The 17,413-nt window shown below is 44.6% G+C and overlaps 2 protein-coding genes across 3 annotated transcripts in view; both read right to left on the bottom strand.

Moving 5' to 3' along the window:
- LOC115659902 (UDP-glucuronosyltransferase 1-1-like) overlaps positions 1-17,413 on the bottom strand; it is a 94,377-nt gene that overhangs the window by 16,886 nt on the left and 60,078 nt on the right. The window contains exon 1 of one of the 2 annotated variants that reach the window (XM_030580656.1): positions 4,758-5,705. The exons of the other annotated variant lie outside the window; for it this stretch is intronic. Within the exon in view, the coding sequence (XP_030436516.1) occupies positions 4,758-5,618 (861 nt within the window). The 5' untranslated portion in view covers positions 5,619-5,705. Of the gene's footprint in view, positions 1-4,757; positions 5,706-17,413 lie in introns of those variants that run through there. 2 annotated transcript variants of the gene reach the window in all.
- On the bottom strand, positions 14,497-15,807 carry LOC115659801 (UDP-glucuronosyltransferase 1-1-like). The gene is made up of 2 exons (XM_030580487.1): positions 14,944-15,807; positions 14,497-14,508 (listed from the first exon to the last, which is right to left on the bottom strand). The coding sequence occupies exons 1-2, from the start codon at positions 15,805-15,807 to the stop codon at positions 14,497-14,499; spliced, it is 876 nt and encodes a 291-aa protein (XP_030436347.1).

Raw genomic sequence — 17,413 nt, 5'->3', positions numbered from 1 at the left:
GGTGTAGCACAGTGGGTTACAGCTTTTAAGGGAGTTAAAGCTAGATCCACAAAGGGCCTGAGCATTACAATGCCTCAGTGGTAGGTGCTCTGTGGAATTCACAGCCCTGAGCTAGATGCCCAGGCATTGTATGGGAAGTGTTACAGACCAAAGAAAGGGATTCTCAGAAGCCAGCAAGCCGAGCTAAGAGCTACCGAGGCTGTCTACACTATGGACCTTATAGCAGCACAGCTGTACCACTACTGCTGTGCCGCTGTAAGATCCCCCATGTAGCTGATCTCCTGCCTGTGTAATTAATGTGCCCCTCCCCCCAAAGAGCTGCATTAGCTGTGTTAGCAGAACCATAGAACATCAGGATTGGAAGAGACCTCATGAGGTCATCTAGTCCAACCCCCTGCTCAAAGCAGGACCAATCCCCAACTAAATCATCCCAGCCAGGGCTTTGTCAAGACAGGCCTTAAAAACCTCTAAGGATGAAGATTCCACCACCTCCCTAGGTAAGAGAAGAGTCTCCCCTGCCCACATAGCGCTAGCCACACCAGCACTTTTGTCAGTGAAATCTCTGTCAGTCCTCTGACCAACAAAATTTTACCAACAAAAGTGCTGGTGTGGACAAAGCCCTAAGCTAGCTGGAAATGCTGAGGAGAGGCATAAGCCCTACCAATCAAACTCCGCGCTGGGGCAAGGTGCCTCTCCGCCTCTGAGGATTCACAGCCATGAACTCTGTCCCAGAGCTAGCGCCTAACCCAGCCCATGCTCACAAAAAGCCGCCGTGAGAGCGTGACTGACTCTGTGGCCCATGGGGAGGCCCTCATGCTAGATTGGAAGAATCAGATTCAAGACCCTGAACTAAGAAATCTGTAATTGTTTATAAAAAGTGGAACAGCTCTAACAGAAGAGAGAGACACCTGACAATACCCAATAGCCTAAAAGTCGGGGCACCCACCTAGAATGTGGTTAGACCTAGACCTGATTCACATTTCTGTGTCAGACCGGGTGCGGGATTCAAAGCCAGGTCTCCCACATCCCAAGTAAGTGTCCTAACCATTGGTATAATGGGACTGGGACACACACCTGCCCACTCTTGCCTTGGCTGTCTTTTGTGCAGGTTAAGCATATTCTGAGTACACTTACTGGATGGGCCCCGCAGGCAAGGTTTGGGTTGGGGAGTGGATGCCTCATTTGAGAATCCTACTGGACTTTCAGTATGAGCCATGGGCTGAATAGTTCAGTGGGATCAGGAGTTAGCACATGCCCACCTGTGGAGATTATTATTGTATCTACTTCAATCAGTGCACCTAATCAAACTGTGATTTGTGGACATGCTGATGTACCTCACTCACCCTGATATGATGATTAAAATCTGTGCTCAGTGTGAAGTTTAAGACATGACTTGGGAGAGATCAGGAAATAAGTAATAAGTAACCAAGGCAAAGGTACCACAGCATGATTAGCTTATTGAAAGCATAATACGAGATATGATATGTAAACAATTTCTTTTGCTATGATTTGCTCTCTGCTTTTAAGATACCTTGTGCTAATAATATCAAGAGACTTAGACTGTAGCTTGAATATCTTCTCACAGGTCACCCCACAGACAGCAAAAGCTCTCAGTGCCAAAGGACCATTGGTGAAGAAGGAAAGGGTCTTCAGACTTCACCTCCCTTGGGTTCTCAGTCAGCAAGGCCTGGGCTAAAGAAGCCTTCTCCCAGAAGTGGCCAAGCAGGACTGCATCTCTTGTGGTTACAGGGGCGAGATGCTGAAGGATCAGAAAGGGCCCGTACTTTTATGGAGGGGAAGGAAGCCATTGTGTTTTCAATCAGAAATCACTAAGGCCCAGACCCGTAAAGGGAGTTAAGCACCTAAAGGCCCTTGAGGATCTGGGTCTAGGACTCTGGTTGTCCCTCTTTGAACTCTAAGCCCTATTGACATTCAAATTAAGTTTTTATTTTGAGAGACAACGTGGGTGAGATAATATTTTTTATTGGACCAACTTCTCTTGGAGAGAGAGACAAGCTTTCAAGCTACACAGAGCTCCAGTATCCTGGGACCAACATGGCTCCAACACTGCAGACACACTTAGAAAGATTCATATAGTTAACACATGTTCTAAACTAGGGAAAAAATGAGAATGGTAAGCAATGATTAACTGATAACAGGAGTGTCAGCGGAGTTTAAGTAATAAATTAACAAACCACCTCCATCATTTCACTTGGGTACAATGATTCAGCACAACTAGCAGAATCTTTACACAACAGAGGCTGCTGAAGTTCATAGAAGGGATAAAGTGGGTCAGAGTTGTTTGAAGAAGCTCACACCAGCAGTTGCCTGCATTACATGTAGTTGAAGCCTGTACTACTTCAGTGTATGGGGAAAGCCATTTCCCTAGTCTCTACATAGAAATTTCATTTATTCTCTGTAATATGATTCCAGGAATGTCTCCCTGAAGCCTCAACTGTCTGCTGACTCAGTGGCTGAGAGCTCTTTTTTTTTGTTGAGAATATCACCAGGTGGAATCATCACGGGGTTCTGTGGTGTTACCTTCTAATTTTTAAGTTCTCAGCCCTTTTTGGCTATTTTTACACACACGACTTTGAAAGTGATGCAAGTGCGCCAGCATGGGCTTTCAGCTCCTAGTAGTTGCAATCTGACATCACCCGTAGGGCACTTCCAGATACACTTCTAAGTGCAACATTGACATGCGTTCTGCAATGTCCTCTGCCCAGGGAGCAGGTGGGATGGGGTCCCCCCCATAGCAGCATGGCTCATGAGAAAGCCATGCTGCCAGGATGAAGTGCTACATAGACTCATAGAATATCAGGGTTGGAAGGGACCTCAGGAGGTCATCTAATCCAATGCCCTGCTCAAAGCAAAATGTTGGGCATCACCAGCCTAGTCTACTCAAACACAAAATCATATCTCATCAGCCAAACAGAGAACTGACTTAAAAGCTCTAGGACAGTCAAATCTCTTTGAAGAAACTCAGACACTAGACTGTCAAACTGAGAACACATAAGCTTGCAAACCAAGGACTCCAGTGACCCAAATAATAAGTTTATCACATGCTGGGTAAACGACATATGGTCTGTGTAGGAAGTAAAAAATTTGGGAATATAAGAAGGAGAGTCTGGACACTTAGTAGCCTTATCCAAAATACAGGGAATTCCATGCAAAAAGTTGATAGAAGGGATGGAAAGATATTTACAACTATTGATCCACATAGAACACAGGATCTGTAAAGATGGCATCAAAATGAACCTCCTCAATGTATTTCACCAATTCTTTGTTTAGCAAAAAGTGCTTACAGATGACGATCATAGTACTAAAGTTGGTCAAACTTTTATGTGCTGTGAAAACTCTCTCCAGAATAGGTCCATCATCAAAAATATGATAACCAAAGTACTGGAAGTAGACATCCAAATCTTCCTGTGTGGGGGGCACTAGGTATGTTTTCACTGTGTAATACGGGGATGTTCTCATGAGTAAATTGGCTTCTGGCACAAAAACTACTATTTCATGTCCCTTCAGGCTGAGTTTCTCTAACGCCTGACTCATGCTGAGCCAGTGATTTCCATCCATAGGCATCACCAATAGCTTTCCACCTTCAGCAAGACTGCAGAAGGCCAGAAAAAGAAGTAACCTAGAAACAACTGGACACTGCGACTGGGAGAAAGGAGCCATGTTCTTAATAGTAGAGGGAAAAAAAACTTCCATCACACAGGTACTGAACACTGATTTATACAAGAGAACTACGGTCACCAAAGCTTACTCCAAACATTTACTGCAAAGTAAATGTTTACCTAGGTTCAGACAAAGATCAGATTAACTAGGAGTTTGACCTCATAACAATTAAACAATGCTAACAGCTTCTGCAAAGGTAGAACTACTAAGTTATTTTGGTGGAATGCTACCACGGGACTTGCTATTTGTGTGAACACTTATTATTTTAAATTTAATTCTTAGGAACCAAAGTAGAAAGAGGATTGGGAACATTATTGGTGGCAGGGTCAGGAGAGAAGAGGGGAAGATTTATAGATACAGAGAACATGGAAGTTGCAGAGGATTCTTGTTGTAGTTTCTTTTCTTGACACTTTGACGTCTGTGAGTAGGATCCCCTTCGTTCCAGCAGCAAGTAAGGGCTTTATGCTTATGAAACTTATACTGGCAAACAGCAGATGTGAAAGAGAGAGCTGCCAGAGTCCATGGACAACATGCTAACAGAAATGCCAGCACCCTTCTCCAGCATGTGGGTGCTGCCCAGGAGACCAGTCCCCTGTCATCTTTTGTGTCTATCTCTAACTAGTAGGTTTAGTCTGTTTTGGCCAGTAACTGGTGTCCTCCTGGACATTTTCAAAGTGAAGTTATTGGACCAGATCCTCTCCAGGTGTAAACTGACTTCAGCAGAGCTACACTGATTTATGGCAGCTCAGGATCTCATCCTTGTTTGTGGTACCAGGTAATATTAAGGGGTCTTAGTTGAAATGAGAACCAGCAGCGCTTAGTGCTTAAAAGGAAAGGTGGTTTGAATCACTCTGTAATCGCTTAATTAAAAGTACATTTAAGAAGAAAGAAAAAAAAGCTGCTGAAAAGCTATGGAAGTGTGTAATGAAGTGAAAGCAAAATCATTTTCTTCTTAACAAGATGCTTAATCCTTGCCCAACGGAAATCATTGGTATAATAATCCTATCTAGGACACACAATTTCTAGTGAATTCAGGATCCTACCATGAGTACAACAAAAATAAAAGCTTTACCAACCTGAGATAATTCCTTCTGAGCACAGTTGATGCCTCCAATTATAGCAATGTTAGGCATCAGTGGTCTGGGATAGTCAATCACAAAGTCAAATCTCATCAGCCAAACAGATCCATGACTTAAAAGCTCAGTCACTGTTATCTCTCTCTGGAGAAATTCAGAGGCCAGTTTTGCATATGGTGAGTAAACAAAATCACAAAGGAGAATCTCCAATAAGCTGAATAACAGATTCTTCACACGCTGTGGAAATGTCATGTGGTCTGTATTGGTTGTGAATAGCTTTGGAACATAAGAAGGTGGGTTTGGACACTGAAGAGCCTTATAGTCTAAACCACATGGAATTCCACGCAAGAAAAACACAGAGGGGATAGAAAGATACTCAGCTACGATCTGTCCACAGGGCATCATGGGATCTGTAAAGACAGCATCAAATTTGCTCCCTTCTAGATATTGGATCAACTCTTTGTTGTACAGTAAATGTGTGCAAGTGGATAAAAACAGAGTGGAAGTGTTCTTCAGCTTTTCACGTAGTCGAACAAATCTTTCCAGAAAAGGTCGTTCCTCAAAAAGCTCTTCAGTAAAAGTCAGAAAATGTCCCTTCAGCTCTGTCTTTGTGAAAGGTACCGGATACGTTTTCATGACATAATTCTCGGATGCTTTTACATGTAGATTTATTTCAGGGGCAACAATGACTATCTCATGCCCTTTGTGCCTCAGCTCGTCCAGCACTGCACGCATGCTGAGCCAGTGACTTCCATCCATCGGCACCACAAGCAGCCTCCCACCATCAGCAAAGATCAACAAGGCCAGGAAAACAAACAGCACTGCACTGATCTGGGGTCTAGAGTGAAACCCAGGAGCCATCTCTGCAGCAGTGCGGTGAGTACTACAGAGACTAGCAAATTGCCAGTCAGACTCCAGTTAGTAACTCCTGACAACTCTACCTTTTGACCTTTCTCCCTTCGTGCTATTCAAGTCAATATTTAATTGCATAATATATGTACATAACAAGATCAAACACAAAGGTCTGAAACCTGAGTTGCACTTTGGCAGTACTGAGGCCTTTTTCAACGGAAGTTACTCTCTGACTCTTATCACTCTAACCACTGAATCAAATCACAACCCTGGGGTGCATAACCTCTGCGCAGTTGCACAAACCATCTCTACGCTGGCAGATGAATGGGTGTATAGTTAGTTTGGTAAGTAAGGGAGGTGGTGCAGAGAGGGATGAAGGAATCAGCTGTTGCTTCGTATAGGATTTTCAAAAGCAGTCAGCATGGGCTGACAATGGTAAAACTCCCCCCGGCTTCACTGGAGATGGAGTTAGCCCGGCGCTGAGTGGCCAGGAAAATTTTCCCCTTTATATTCAAGAGCTGTGGCACTTACTCACAAGAGTTCCTCAGGCCTCACTGCAGCTCTTTCTAGAACTTTGCTTTCTCTCTCCCTGATGATGTGCTGCCCGAAGGCCTCAGTAACAACCTGCCCCGCTGCTCCTGAGAGGTGGAGAGGAAAGGTATGGAAGGAGTGAGTTCCCATCTATCCATGGGAGGAGTTGCAAGGTATGGGTGTCTGATACTCTGCTCTTGGCCTCTGATCCCCAGAGGGAGAGGTTCTTAATGGACCCGTTTGCTGCACCTCCGCTTAGGGCTTTCAATCAGGGTTACTGTTTTGTACTGCATGGGCTATTGCATCCCCCTGGCTAGAGGCTCAAACTTAGACTAGACCTTGTAAAAACACGTATACAAACATGGGGCTTGTCATGGTATAATTCCCCACTCTGAACCTTAGTGTCCAAAAGATGGGGACCAGCATGAATTCCTCTAAGCTCAATTACCAGCTTAGTACCTGTAGCGCTGCCAACAACCAGGAATTCCAGTGCCTGGTACACTCTGGTCTCCCCAAAACCTTGCCCGGGGACCCCCAAGACCCAGACCCTCTGGATCTTAACACAAGGAAAGTAAACTCTTTCCCCCACCGTTGCCTCTCCCAGGCTTCCCCTCCCTGGGTTACCCTGGAAGATCACTGTGATTCAAACTCCTTGAATCTTAAAACAGAGAGGAAAATTCACCTTCCCCTCTCCATCTCTCCCCCCCCCCCACCGACTCACCCTGAGAGAGCCAGTAATCCTAACACAGAGAGAAATTAACCTTTCTCTCCCCCTTCCCTCCCTTCTCCCCACCAATTCCCTGGTGGATCCAGACCCCGTCCCCTGGGATCTCACATCACAATAAGAAAACAATCAGGTTCTTAAACAAGAAACTTTTAATTAAAGAGAGAAAAACAGTAAAAATTATCTTTGTAAATTTAAAATGGAATATGTTACAGGGTCTTTCAGCTATAGACACTGGGAATACCCTCCCAGCCTACGTATACAAGTACAAATTAAAATCTTTTCAGCAAAATACAGATTTGAACTCCTCCCAGCCAAATACACATTTGCAAATAAGGAAAACAAACATAAGCCTAACTCGCCTTATCACCTAGTACTTACTATTTTGAATCTATAAGAACCTGTATCGGAGAGATTGGAGAGAAACCTGGTTGCACGTCTGGTCCCTCTGAGCCCCCAGAGTGAACAACAACCAAATTCTAACAGCACACACAAAAACTAACAGCACACACACAAAAACTTCCCTCCCTCAAGATTTGAAAGTATCCTGTCCCCTGATTGGTCCTCTGGTCAGGTGACAGCCAGACTCACTGGTCTTGTTAACCCTTTACAGGCAAAAGAGATATGAAGTATGTCTGTTCTATTATCTCCTACTATCTGTTTATGACAGGGCTAGAAATCAAAATGGTCTCTTATATAATACACCCAGGCCAGTTGGGTACAACACAGTAGGTGAAGGCAGATATACTGGCCACTGGATTAGCAGTTTTTTGTTCCCTGACTGACCAGAGCAGGGGCTGCTCCAGACTAATGAGAACACCTGACTCCAATTAACCTGCAAAGAGTCAGGTGAGTCCATTAAGGTAATGTGAACATCTAATTAAGGCCCTTTTGATACTATAAAAGGGAAGTGGCCCAGGGAAATGTACCAACTCTGACAGTGAAAGGTTAGCTGCCAACAGCTGCTACCATTAGGGTCCCTGGGTTGGAACCCAGAGTAGAAGGCGGGCCCGGGTTCCCCCCCTCCCCCCACAACCTGTCACTACAGAAACACCTCCTGGGAAGGGAAGACAGGCCTCTGTCAGGATAGGAGGCTAAACCGTTCTGAAATAAGCCCTAGGGACAACAGACTGTGGGAGTTCTCTCACCAACCTCCTTCCTGGTTTATGATGAAAAGGGCTCAGTAGACTGTAACCCTGGTCCTAGAGAGAGAAGGGTTATGTGGAGGGTCGCAGTGAGACACTGAGGCTAGCATAAACCACCTAGAAGCACGGGACCCACAGGGACGAGGTCGGAGCTCTGCTACGCTTACTTATGGCAAGGAAGCGAACTAAACACTGAACACGGCCTGGTCACCTCTTCCGACACACAAGATGAATGCAGCAGTTTAAAACAAGAATTTGCACTTAGTCTTGCACGACAAAGCATTGAGACCTCTGTGGTTATTCCCCACTATCAGCGCTACAATGCAGATCCCAAAGCTGCAGAATCAGACACAAAGTTGTTGTAGTGACTAGTAATAAGACTCTCAGAATCCAAGTATAAGGCATTTTTCATTTCCATTTTTCTTGACCGAGGTTACTTCCTTAGATAGTCAGGTCAAATATTGGAGATTATTGAAATTTAGTATTTTAAAAATAACAGATGCAGTAAGTGTGTTTTTGAGATACAAGGAGACTTAGAGCTGTGTGTAATCAGCATGTTGATGACACCATAATGCACCCTACCCCACTATTTCCCCATATTTCCCCCATTTCACATATTGAACTGAAGGGCCTATGGAAAGGACCACTGCAGTGTCACCTAGGAGAGAGCCTCTTGGACAGCACTACACTCTCATCAGAAGAAGAATGATGCTACTCAACTGGAATTCCATATATCACAACGTTGTCAATAGTATATCATGGTCAAAAGTATCAAAGGCAGATGGCAGATCTGAAAGAATTGGTATAAATACTGGGGCTTTGTCCATCACCAAGAGGAAATGATTGGCCAATGAAGCCTGTGCAATTCATGTGCCTATTCCAGTCTAAAACCAGAATGAAAGAAGCTCCTAAAAGCTGAGCACTCCAGAGAATGCTTGAGCTGTCTCAAAATGACTTTCTCAATATTATCCCCCCCCACACCACTCCCCGCCTAAAAAAAAAAGTGCATCTGTGGATAAAACCAAAATGGAGAAAAGAAAAATTCAGAATGGATGGAAAGATACTCAGCTGTTGTTTGTCCACAGCATAAGCAGTGGAACCGTAAAGGCAGCATAAAATGTACTCCTGTAAAGGTATTTGATCATTTTTGTTGTGCACTAATATGTACAAGTGGATAAAAGCAGAGCAGAGGTGGGTTCTTCATTCTTTCATGTGTTCTAACAAAGCTTTTTCTAAAAAAAGTTGTTCCTCAAAAACCCCTGAGTCAGTGAGTGATATTGTCCAACCAGCTCTTCCTTTATGAAAGGTACCAGAAACTTTTTCATGGAAATAATCTCTGATGCTTTTATGTTCATATGTATTTCAGGTGCAACAATGACTAATTCATGTTCTTTCTTCCTGCATGCTTGCTGAGACAGCACCCCTCTGCAAGGAGGCCAGGAAAAGAAGCAGCACTTTAGCAGCTGTGCAACAAGATTGAAACATTTCTCCATAAATAAATTTCATGTACAACAAAGTCAAGTTCTATACCTAACCCCATGCCCTTTGGTACAACTCCTCCCTGCTCACTGTATATCCTGTTATAATTTCCAGTCAATATGTAAGCTTATAACATGCCCACATTTAACAATAAACCAAAGTTAGAGTAACATGTGATCAGGTAGCTGGCCCCTGTGGCCAGGTACCCAGCCTACCTGTGACAGGCTTTGCTAAGGAGAATGAACCAACCAAGATCCACCTGGGAGTTATTTACCTAGATGACTGGGTGGTCATTCATTAGTTAAGGAACACCTGGGTCAATAAAGGCTATGAGGGCTCCATCAGAAAGCCCCAGAACAGATGAAGCTCCTGGTGGGAAGCGACATCTCAAGGGAGCTCGTGAGGAAGCTACTGGCAGTAGTGTCTCCGTGAAGAGCACAGGCCCAGAGAGAAGGAACAGGCCCAGAGAGAGATGCTCCCAGGCAAGGGACCAGTGCAGCCCAGGAAACAAACTGGGCATGGGACCTTGTGAGGAACTACTAGGGGCTCAGCAAAGAGTGACACACCAGCGGGGAAGAGTGGCATCTGGCGAAAGGCTCACCAAAGGCCCAAGTTCCAGGCAGTGAGATCAGCCTGCAAGTGCCCCATGGCTACAGGGAAGAGACGCAAGACTGATTAACCCAGAGGTGGAGAGTTTCTGGTGGAGCAGCTGTCTGAAGTTGTTGGTTTCTGCATTGTCCTTTTCTGATCAATAAATTAGACCCTCTGAAAAGCTCATGCTTTAAAACTAGGAAGCCCTGCTTGTTGATTCCCCAGATGGCCTCAAGGGAACATGCAGGGTATCAGTACAGAACACTTATCCATTTTCCCAGTCTGTGTACATTCTGGCCTACTGCCTTCTCCAGCCATATCACTGAGGTAGCACCTCCCACCTTCTAAATGCCTCCCCAGACCCTACAAAGGAGTCCCAAGGAATTAAGTCTCCCTGTGTCGGCTGCCCTCCCTGACTTGTGCAAGTTCCCATCTTCCAGTCCCCATGCAGGGGACTAGGAAGTGAAGTTGAGGGCTGCCCTGACCCCTTCTCCAGGCTTCAATTGCTTCCCAGCCTCTTGCAAGAGTCCGGGGATAGAAGAATGGGTTTTTCTGTACTTCTGTATCTTGTTTGGAAGTTGCTCCCTCAGTCCCATGCTGGGGTTTTAGGAAAGAAGGAGGAAGGACCCTTGTTTTGGTCCCAACTCAAAATTGGAGCTAGTTGGCAAATTACTTTTCCACCAGAAAATTTCAGTGACAACACAATTGTTCAGATTTTCACTGAAAAAAGGAAAGACTTGAAACCCAAACATTTTTGCTTTAAAGCCAAAACAAATTCATTTTTCAGATGCAGAAAATGGAACATTTTTTGTTTTTTAGTTTTACAAAAATCTGAGAATTTTCAGCAACAAATGGAAACATTTTTGCAAAAATGTTCCTTTTGTTGAAGAGTCTCTGCAGCTGGCAAACACTGTCCTGTAGAGCCGAGGGAAGAGACTGCTGTGGGGATGCTGCAGAGCAGTGACTGAGGATGAGGTAAGACTGAAAGTGAAACTGATCATACACCAAGTGTCACCAAACACAGCTACCGCAGTCCTTTACTACTAATGGAATGATACTGATTTATACCAGTGGCGGAATCTCTCATTCCCACTTAGTGACCTAGCTTTCCAAGTGACCCATTCATGATATCAACAGAAACTTGCTCCTTAACCCAGCTGGTACTTTAACAAGAGTGAAGCAGAATTGTACTCAGTACATTTGGGGACAGGTGCCAGTCTCATAGGAGGTTCTCTTGTTACAGGTTTCACTATGCTCATTGGATTCAAAATAAGACTAGGCTTTGCAAAAGCCTTGAAGCTTGTGAACTGTGCTGGATTTTGAAATTCTATAAGCTTGCTATAATAAGGTACTTAAACATATAGCATGGCTGTTACAATTTATGAACCCATGCTCCCACTACAAACAGAACTTCCAACATTGGGCTGAATCCACTTAGTGGGAAATCTCCTACTGATTTCAAGGTGGACCAGGATTTGGCCATTATTTTCAAAGATAGTTTTTACAATGTGTACAGTACTATCATGGTGTAATAAGCCACAATTGTTCCCACTCAACACGTTGCTGTGAAGTTGGAGTCATCAGCAGGACCAGATTAACACATCACTGGGCCATAGGCAAACATACACTCCTGTGCCACTACTTTCTAATATGAATAACAACAAACCGCTAATGAAAAGAAGGGGAAAAATACACTTTGATGATGTGCCCTCCCATTCAGGTCACTGCAGCAATTCCTGTCCCAGCCGGTCATTTTCTCCTGTTAGAGGAGGAAGTGGTTTCTTTACCCACTGCCCTTCTCTTTCCTTGGCTCTGCTGGGAATGGCAAAGTGAGTGTAGTTATGTACGAGAACTATCTTTGCTCCCTCATCCACTGGTGTGGATTTGCATACAGATTGAAAGTACCACACTCACTTGACCGAGTGGCTTTGCAACTTTCTGCACGGTGGGAGTTCCAACACCACTGACATTTGGCCTGGCTGCCAGTCTGTCGTGTACAAAGACAAAACCAAAAAATCAAAAACATTCCTCCCCACCCCATATGAAATTGGGCCCCAGGCACGTGCCTAGTTTGCCTTTGCATTAATTCAGTCTTGGTCACCACATGCTCCTGTTGCACATTAATCTCAGAAGTTCTTTTTCTTAGTGAATGAGCAGTAGCCACTCTTTGAAGAATTTGTGTATTATTGCTAGTTTTGTTATGAAGTTTCATTTTAGAGAAGCTGTTGCAAACAGCAAGAAACTTTCCACTCTGCCTTAATGTCTCTAAGTAGAGGCTGTTTTTGAGGTAAGAGTTACTCCCTGGGAACCAGACATTAGTGTTTTGGTGAAGATTACTAATAGAGGGATTTGTCTGCTGGACGTTTATGACAACTTCGGTTCCAGGACTGGTGAATATACTATGAATAAACCCATTACACTAAGAAAATACCTGGACTCAACGTCACTAATTTCTTATCCAATGAGAAATCAACATGCAAGACCTCAACATCTGATACCACTTAGCAGAGGGTGACAATACAAAATACAGTGTGCTTGCCTTGTTAAAGTGTAGAAGAGGTTTCCTCTCCATTTTTTTGGTATGAAATCATCTAGAGTAATAATGCTGTTGACAATGCTGCTCTACTGTCTACTGGTTTTACAGTTTTGAAATAATCTTTGTTGTATGTTGAAAACAATTATAAAATGTGCCATTAGCAGGGAGATGAGGAGAAAGTTGGATAAAATGTGGGGGGTTTTACACTTGGAAGTTTCTGGATTTGACAAAAACTGAAACAATGGGCAGGTCGCTCTAACTATGAGGGACTCCCATGTAGCTATAATTGTTGGACAAATGCTTAACAAATTGTTGGACTCTGTGATCTACACCTATTATTTCGGTCTGGTGAAGTTCTGGGAGGGATTGTATTTCAAGAAGCATAACCTCAGCTGGAGCGCCCAGGCACTAGGGAAAGTATAGACCAGGGGTAGGCAACCTATGGCACACGTGCCGAAGGTGGCACGCAAGCTGATTTTCAGTGGCACTCTCACTACCCAGGTCCTGGTCACTGGTCCAGGGGCTCTGCATTTTAATTTAATTTTAAATGAAGCTTCTTAAACATTTTAAAAATCATATTTGCTTTACATACAACAATAGTTTAATTATATATTATAGACATAGAAAGAGACCTTCTAAAAACGTTAACATGTATTACTGGCACGCAAAACCTTAAATTAGAGTGAATAAATGAAGACTCAGCACATCACTTCTGAAAGGTTGCCGACCCCTGAAAGGTATAGACTCTGCCCCTGAATTCTAAAAACTACCTGCTGGAGGTGATGAAGCAAATCCATTTGTTGTTTGCAATCTGCTCACAACAAGATTAGTTACATGCTCAAAAACGCCAGGAGAGGGGTATCAAAAAGCCACACTGATCTGGGGTCCTGCTTCCAACTGCTTTTAATTTGGCAGAAAAGTTGCTGGAATAATGTTAGCTGTAGTTGGATTTGTAACAAAAGCTATTAAGTGACCTTTCTTAGGGCTACCTCATCCGAGCTTGTTGGTAAGGGTATTGGTTTGAGTGTCTGGGTGTCTGTGATTACTCATTCAAAAACCAGTCGGAGAACACTTCAATCTCCCTGGTCACTCGATTACAGACCTAAAAGTCGCAATATTATAACAAAAAAACTTCAAAAACAGACTCCAATGAGAAACTGCTGAATTGGAATTAATTTGCAAACTGGACACCATTACATTAGGCTTAAATAAAGACTGGGAGTGGATGGGTCATTACACAAACTAAAAACTATTTCCCCGTGTTCCCCTGCCCCCATTGTTCCTCACATCTTCTTGTCAACTGCTGGAAATGGGCCATTTTGATTACCACTACAAAAAGGGGTTTGGTTTGGTTTGGTTTGGTTTTTTCCCCTCTCCTGCTGGTAATAGCTCAGCTTAACTGATCACTTTCATTAGAGTGTGTCTGACAACACTGTTTTCATGTTCTGTGTGTGTGTGTGTGTGTGTGTGTGTGTGTGTGTGTGTGTGTATTTAATCTTCCTACTGTATTTTCCACTACATGCATCCGATGAATTGGGCTGTAGCCCATGAAAGCTTATGCTCAAATAAATTTGTTAGTCTCTAAGGTGTCACAAGTACTCCTTGTTCTTTCTGCTGATTCTGTGACACTAGAAGTGCAGAGCGATTAAATTTACTTCAAAGTAAGTCCCCTGAGCAGAGATGTTTAGCCACAATGCTCATCTCACCACAACTCTAAGTAGTGCATAAAGACTAAATAAATAATGTTTTTTCCCGTTTATCAAAGAGCCTATCCACATGGTGTATGAGGCAGTGTTAGCAGTTGTGGGATGAGCCAACCTTGCTAGTCTAGCATTTCAAAACCCCCAAAGGTAGCAAGAGAAAAGTGGGGAGAGTGGAAGGCTACCACCCACACTGTCAAAAGGAGCAAAAGGTAACAGTGGGACATGGGGCCAGTTGGCACAGGGGGATGCTAGATGTAAGGAGGAGAGATCACGGATTATGCTGGCAACCCCAAAGCAAGTGATACTTGACAGTTTCTGTTGCATTTGCTTTGAAAGTGGAGTGCATGAGCTCAGACATGCTGAAACTGAAGACATTGTGTGTATGAACTCTTATGGACCAAAATTCTTATGTTTTGCAAAGCTGAATGGGCAGTCCCAGGAGAAAGCAGATGGAAGAGGGAGCAGACATAATTTAACTATGCCCCTTATTCTTTAAAATTATATGAAACAACATGACTTTTTCAGCCAAGTCTACATTAGATATGCAGTTATATATGGTACAGAGCACATGATAAAGTGATTCTTGCCAACAGCTTTCTCTTGTCCTGCCAAACAAATCACTAACCTGAGACAATGGCTTCTTCTGTCCACAATTGATCCCGCCAATAAAGACCATATTGGGCATCACAGGCATGGGATACTCAAACACAAAATCAACTCTCTTCAGCCAAATGGCTCCATGACTTAAAAGTTCCTTCATGGTCATTGGTCTTTGCAGAAAGTCAGAGGCCAGACTTTCAAATTGTGAATAAACAATATCACAGAGAAGGAACTCTGATGAGCTGATTAATAGGTTCTTCACACGCTGGGTAAATGTCATACGGTCTGTGTTAGATGAAAATATTCTTGGGACATAAGAAGGTGGGTTTGGACATTGAGCAGCCTCAGCATCGACACCACCTGGGATTCCCCGTAAGAAGAAAATAGAAGGGATAGAAAGATGCAAAGCTATGATCTGCCCACAGGGCAACATGGGATCTGTAAAGACAGCATCAAAGTTACTCCCTTCAATGTATCCCATCAGCTCTCTGTTGTACAGTAAGTGTGTACAAATGGCAAAGAACAGAGCAGAGGTGCTCTTAACATGTTCAAATGTTGAAATAATCCCTAACGGAAAAGGTTGTTCCTTAAAACTGGTTTCAGCAAATGTGAGAAAATGTCCATCAAGCTCTTCCTTTGTGAAAGGCACAGGATACGTTTTCATCATGTACGACTCTGATGCTCCCATAAACAGATTTATTTCTGGTACAACAACAATTATTTCATGTCCTCTCTGCCTTAGTTCGTTGAGCACGGCTCTCATGCTGAGCCAATGACTTCCATCCATAGGCATCACAAGCAGCTTTCCACCAGCAGCAAAACTCAACAAGGACATGAAAAGAAGCAGCATTATGGTAAGTGAGTGCCAACAATGAACCCCAGGAGACATTTCTCCAGTGAAATCTCACTGCACTGTGCACTCACAGACACGTATGACTAAGTTTTATACCAATAAACACACCCTCTGGCAACATTTCATAATTCCACCCATGAACCTTTGACCTTGTCAGCTTGTCAAATGTTCATTGTTAGATGGCTGCACGCTATGAAATTGGGGAGCGGATTAGGGATTGTAAAAGCCTGACATTAGAATGGCAAATTGACAATGGGCGTGCTTGCTCCTGCAAGATACCTCCAGGGAAATCTTTGCTATTGAACAAGCTCCAAGAACAAGTAATACTTTAACCATTACAGCCTATTATTCCTTTACAATGACACCTATCCCTGGGATAAAAGAGAAAACTGTTTCATCTGAACATGTTGCTATGTTGCAGGGGACTCTCACAGTCACTGTTTTAGGGCTAGTCTACACCAGAAGCGCTACAGCAGGGCAGCTGCATTGGCGCAGCTGCTCTGCTGTAGCCACGGCCGGATTAACTTTTTGTGGGCCCGACGCCAAACATATTTGTGGGCCCCAATTGGGGAAATAGGGCATGTGATGCGGGGCGGTCAGCAGAGTGAGGGGCTGGTTGGGGGCAATGAGGTGCAGCGCAGTGGGAATGGCCCCACTCAGCCCAGCACAAGGGCACTGTTTACAAACCTACAACTGCTAGAGACACACCGGCCCGCCCAGCCCTGTGCTGCCAGCATGACCCTTCCACACACACCTCCTGCCCAGTGCCCCTTCCCCCAGAGACTTCTCCCACAGAACTCTATGTCCAGCACCCCCTGCCTAGAGACCCCTCCTGCTGACCTCCCATCACGACTGCACAGCGCACTGCACACCATACCCCCTGCCCAGCTCCCCCACTCACAGAGCCCCTACTGTCCAGCACCTCCTTCACAATCCCACCATCACAGCTGTACAGCACCCCATATTCCTGAGGGAATTCTGCACATAATATTTTAAAATTCTGCAATTATATTTTTTTAACAATAAATAAATGTGGAAGCTCCACCATGGCAGTGGGGAGCACAGGCCACTGGCTGCATAGAGGTGGGACAATATCCTGCAGCCTCCCTCAGCTCCCTGGGACAGGGACTTGGCAGTGAGGCACTGAACTTGACCCTGACACAGCACAAGGGCCAGGCCTGCTACAGAAACACCCTGGAGTCCTGTCCCTTTTGTGCCAGGCACATCAGATGTGGGCAAGGAGGCTCAGTCTGGTAGCAGGATCCAAGTCCAGAGGGACTTAGTGTGGGGGGATCCAGATGGGGATAAGAGGGTTCTGTGTGGGGCAGTCTGGGTGCAGGCAGCTCAGTGGGGGATCTGGATGTACAGGGAGGTTCCAGGTGCAGGGGCAATAGGAGTCTGCAGTGGGGACCAAGTGAAAGTAGATGGTGCTCAGAGGGGAGCATGTGTGGGGGGGGGGGAGTCTGGCAGGCTCATCAGGGTGGTACAGATGCAGGGGAGGTGGAGCTTGTCAGGGTGAGTGTTTGATGGGCCTGCTTAACAGGGGAGCCCAGACTACTGCCAAGGGGATCCGCATGCTGGATCCCCGCTTTCCCTATCCCCTTCTCTTCCCCACCCGATGCCCCTTCCTCACTACTCCATC

The sequence above is a fragment of the Gopherus evgoodei genome, chromosome 11 (assembly GCF_007399415.2).
Source record: "Gopherus evgoodei ecotype Sinaloan lineage chromosome 11, rGopEvg1_v1.p, whole genome shotgun sequence".
NCBI lineage: Eukaryota > Metazoa > Chordata > Testudines > Testudinidae > Gopherus > Gopherus evgoodei.
The sequence above is the reverse complement of the archived record's forward strand: the minus strand, read 5'-3'. Positions and strand labels throughout refer to the sequence as shown.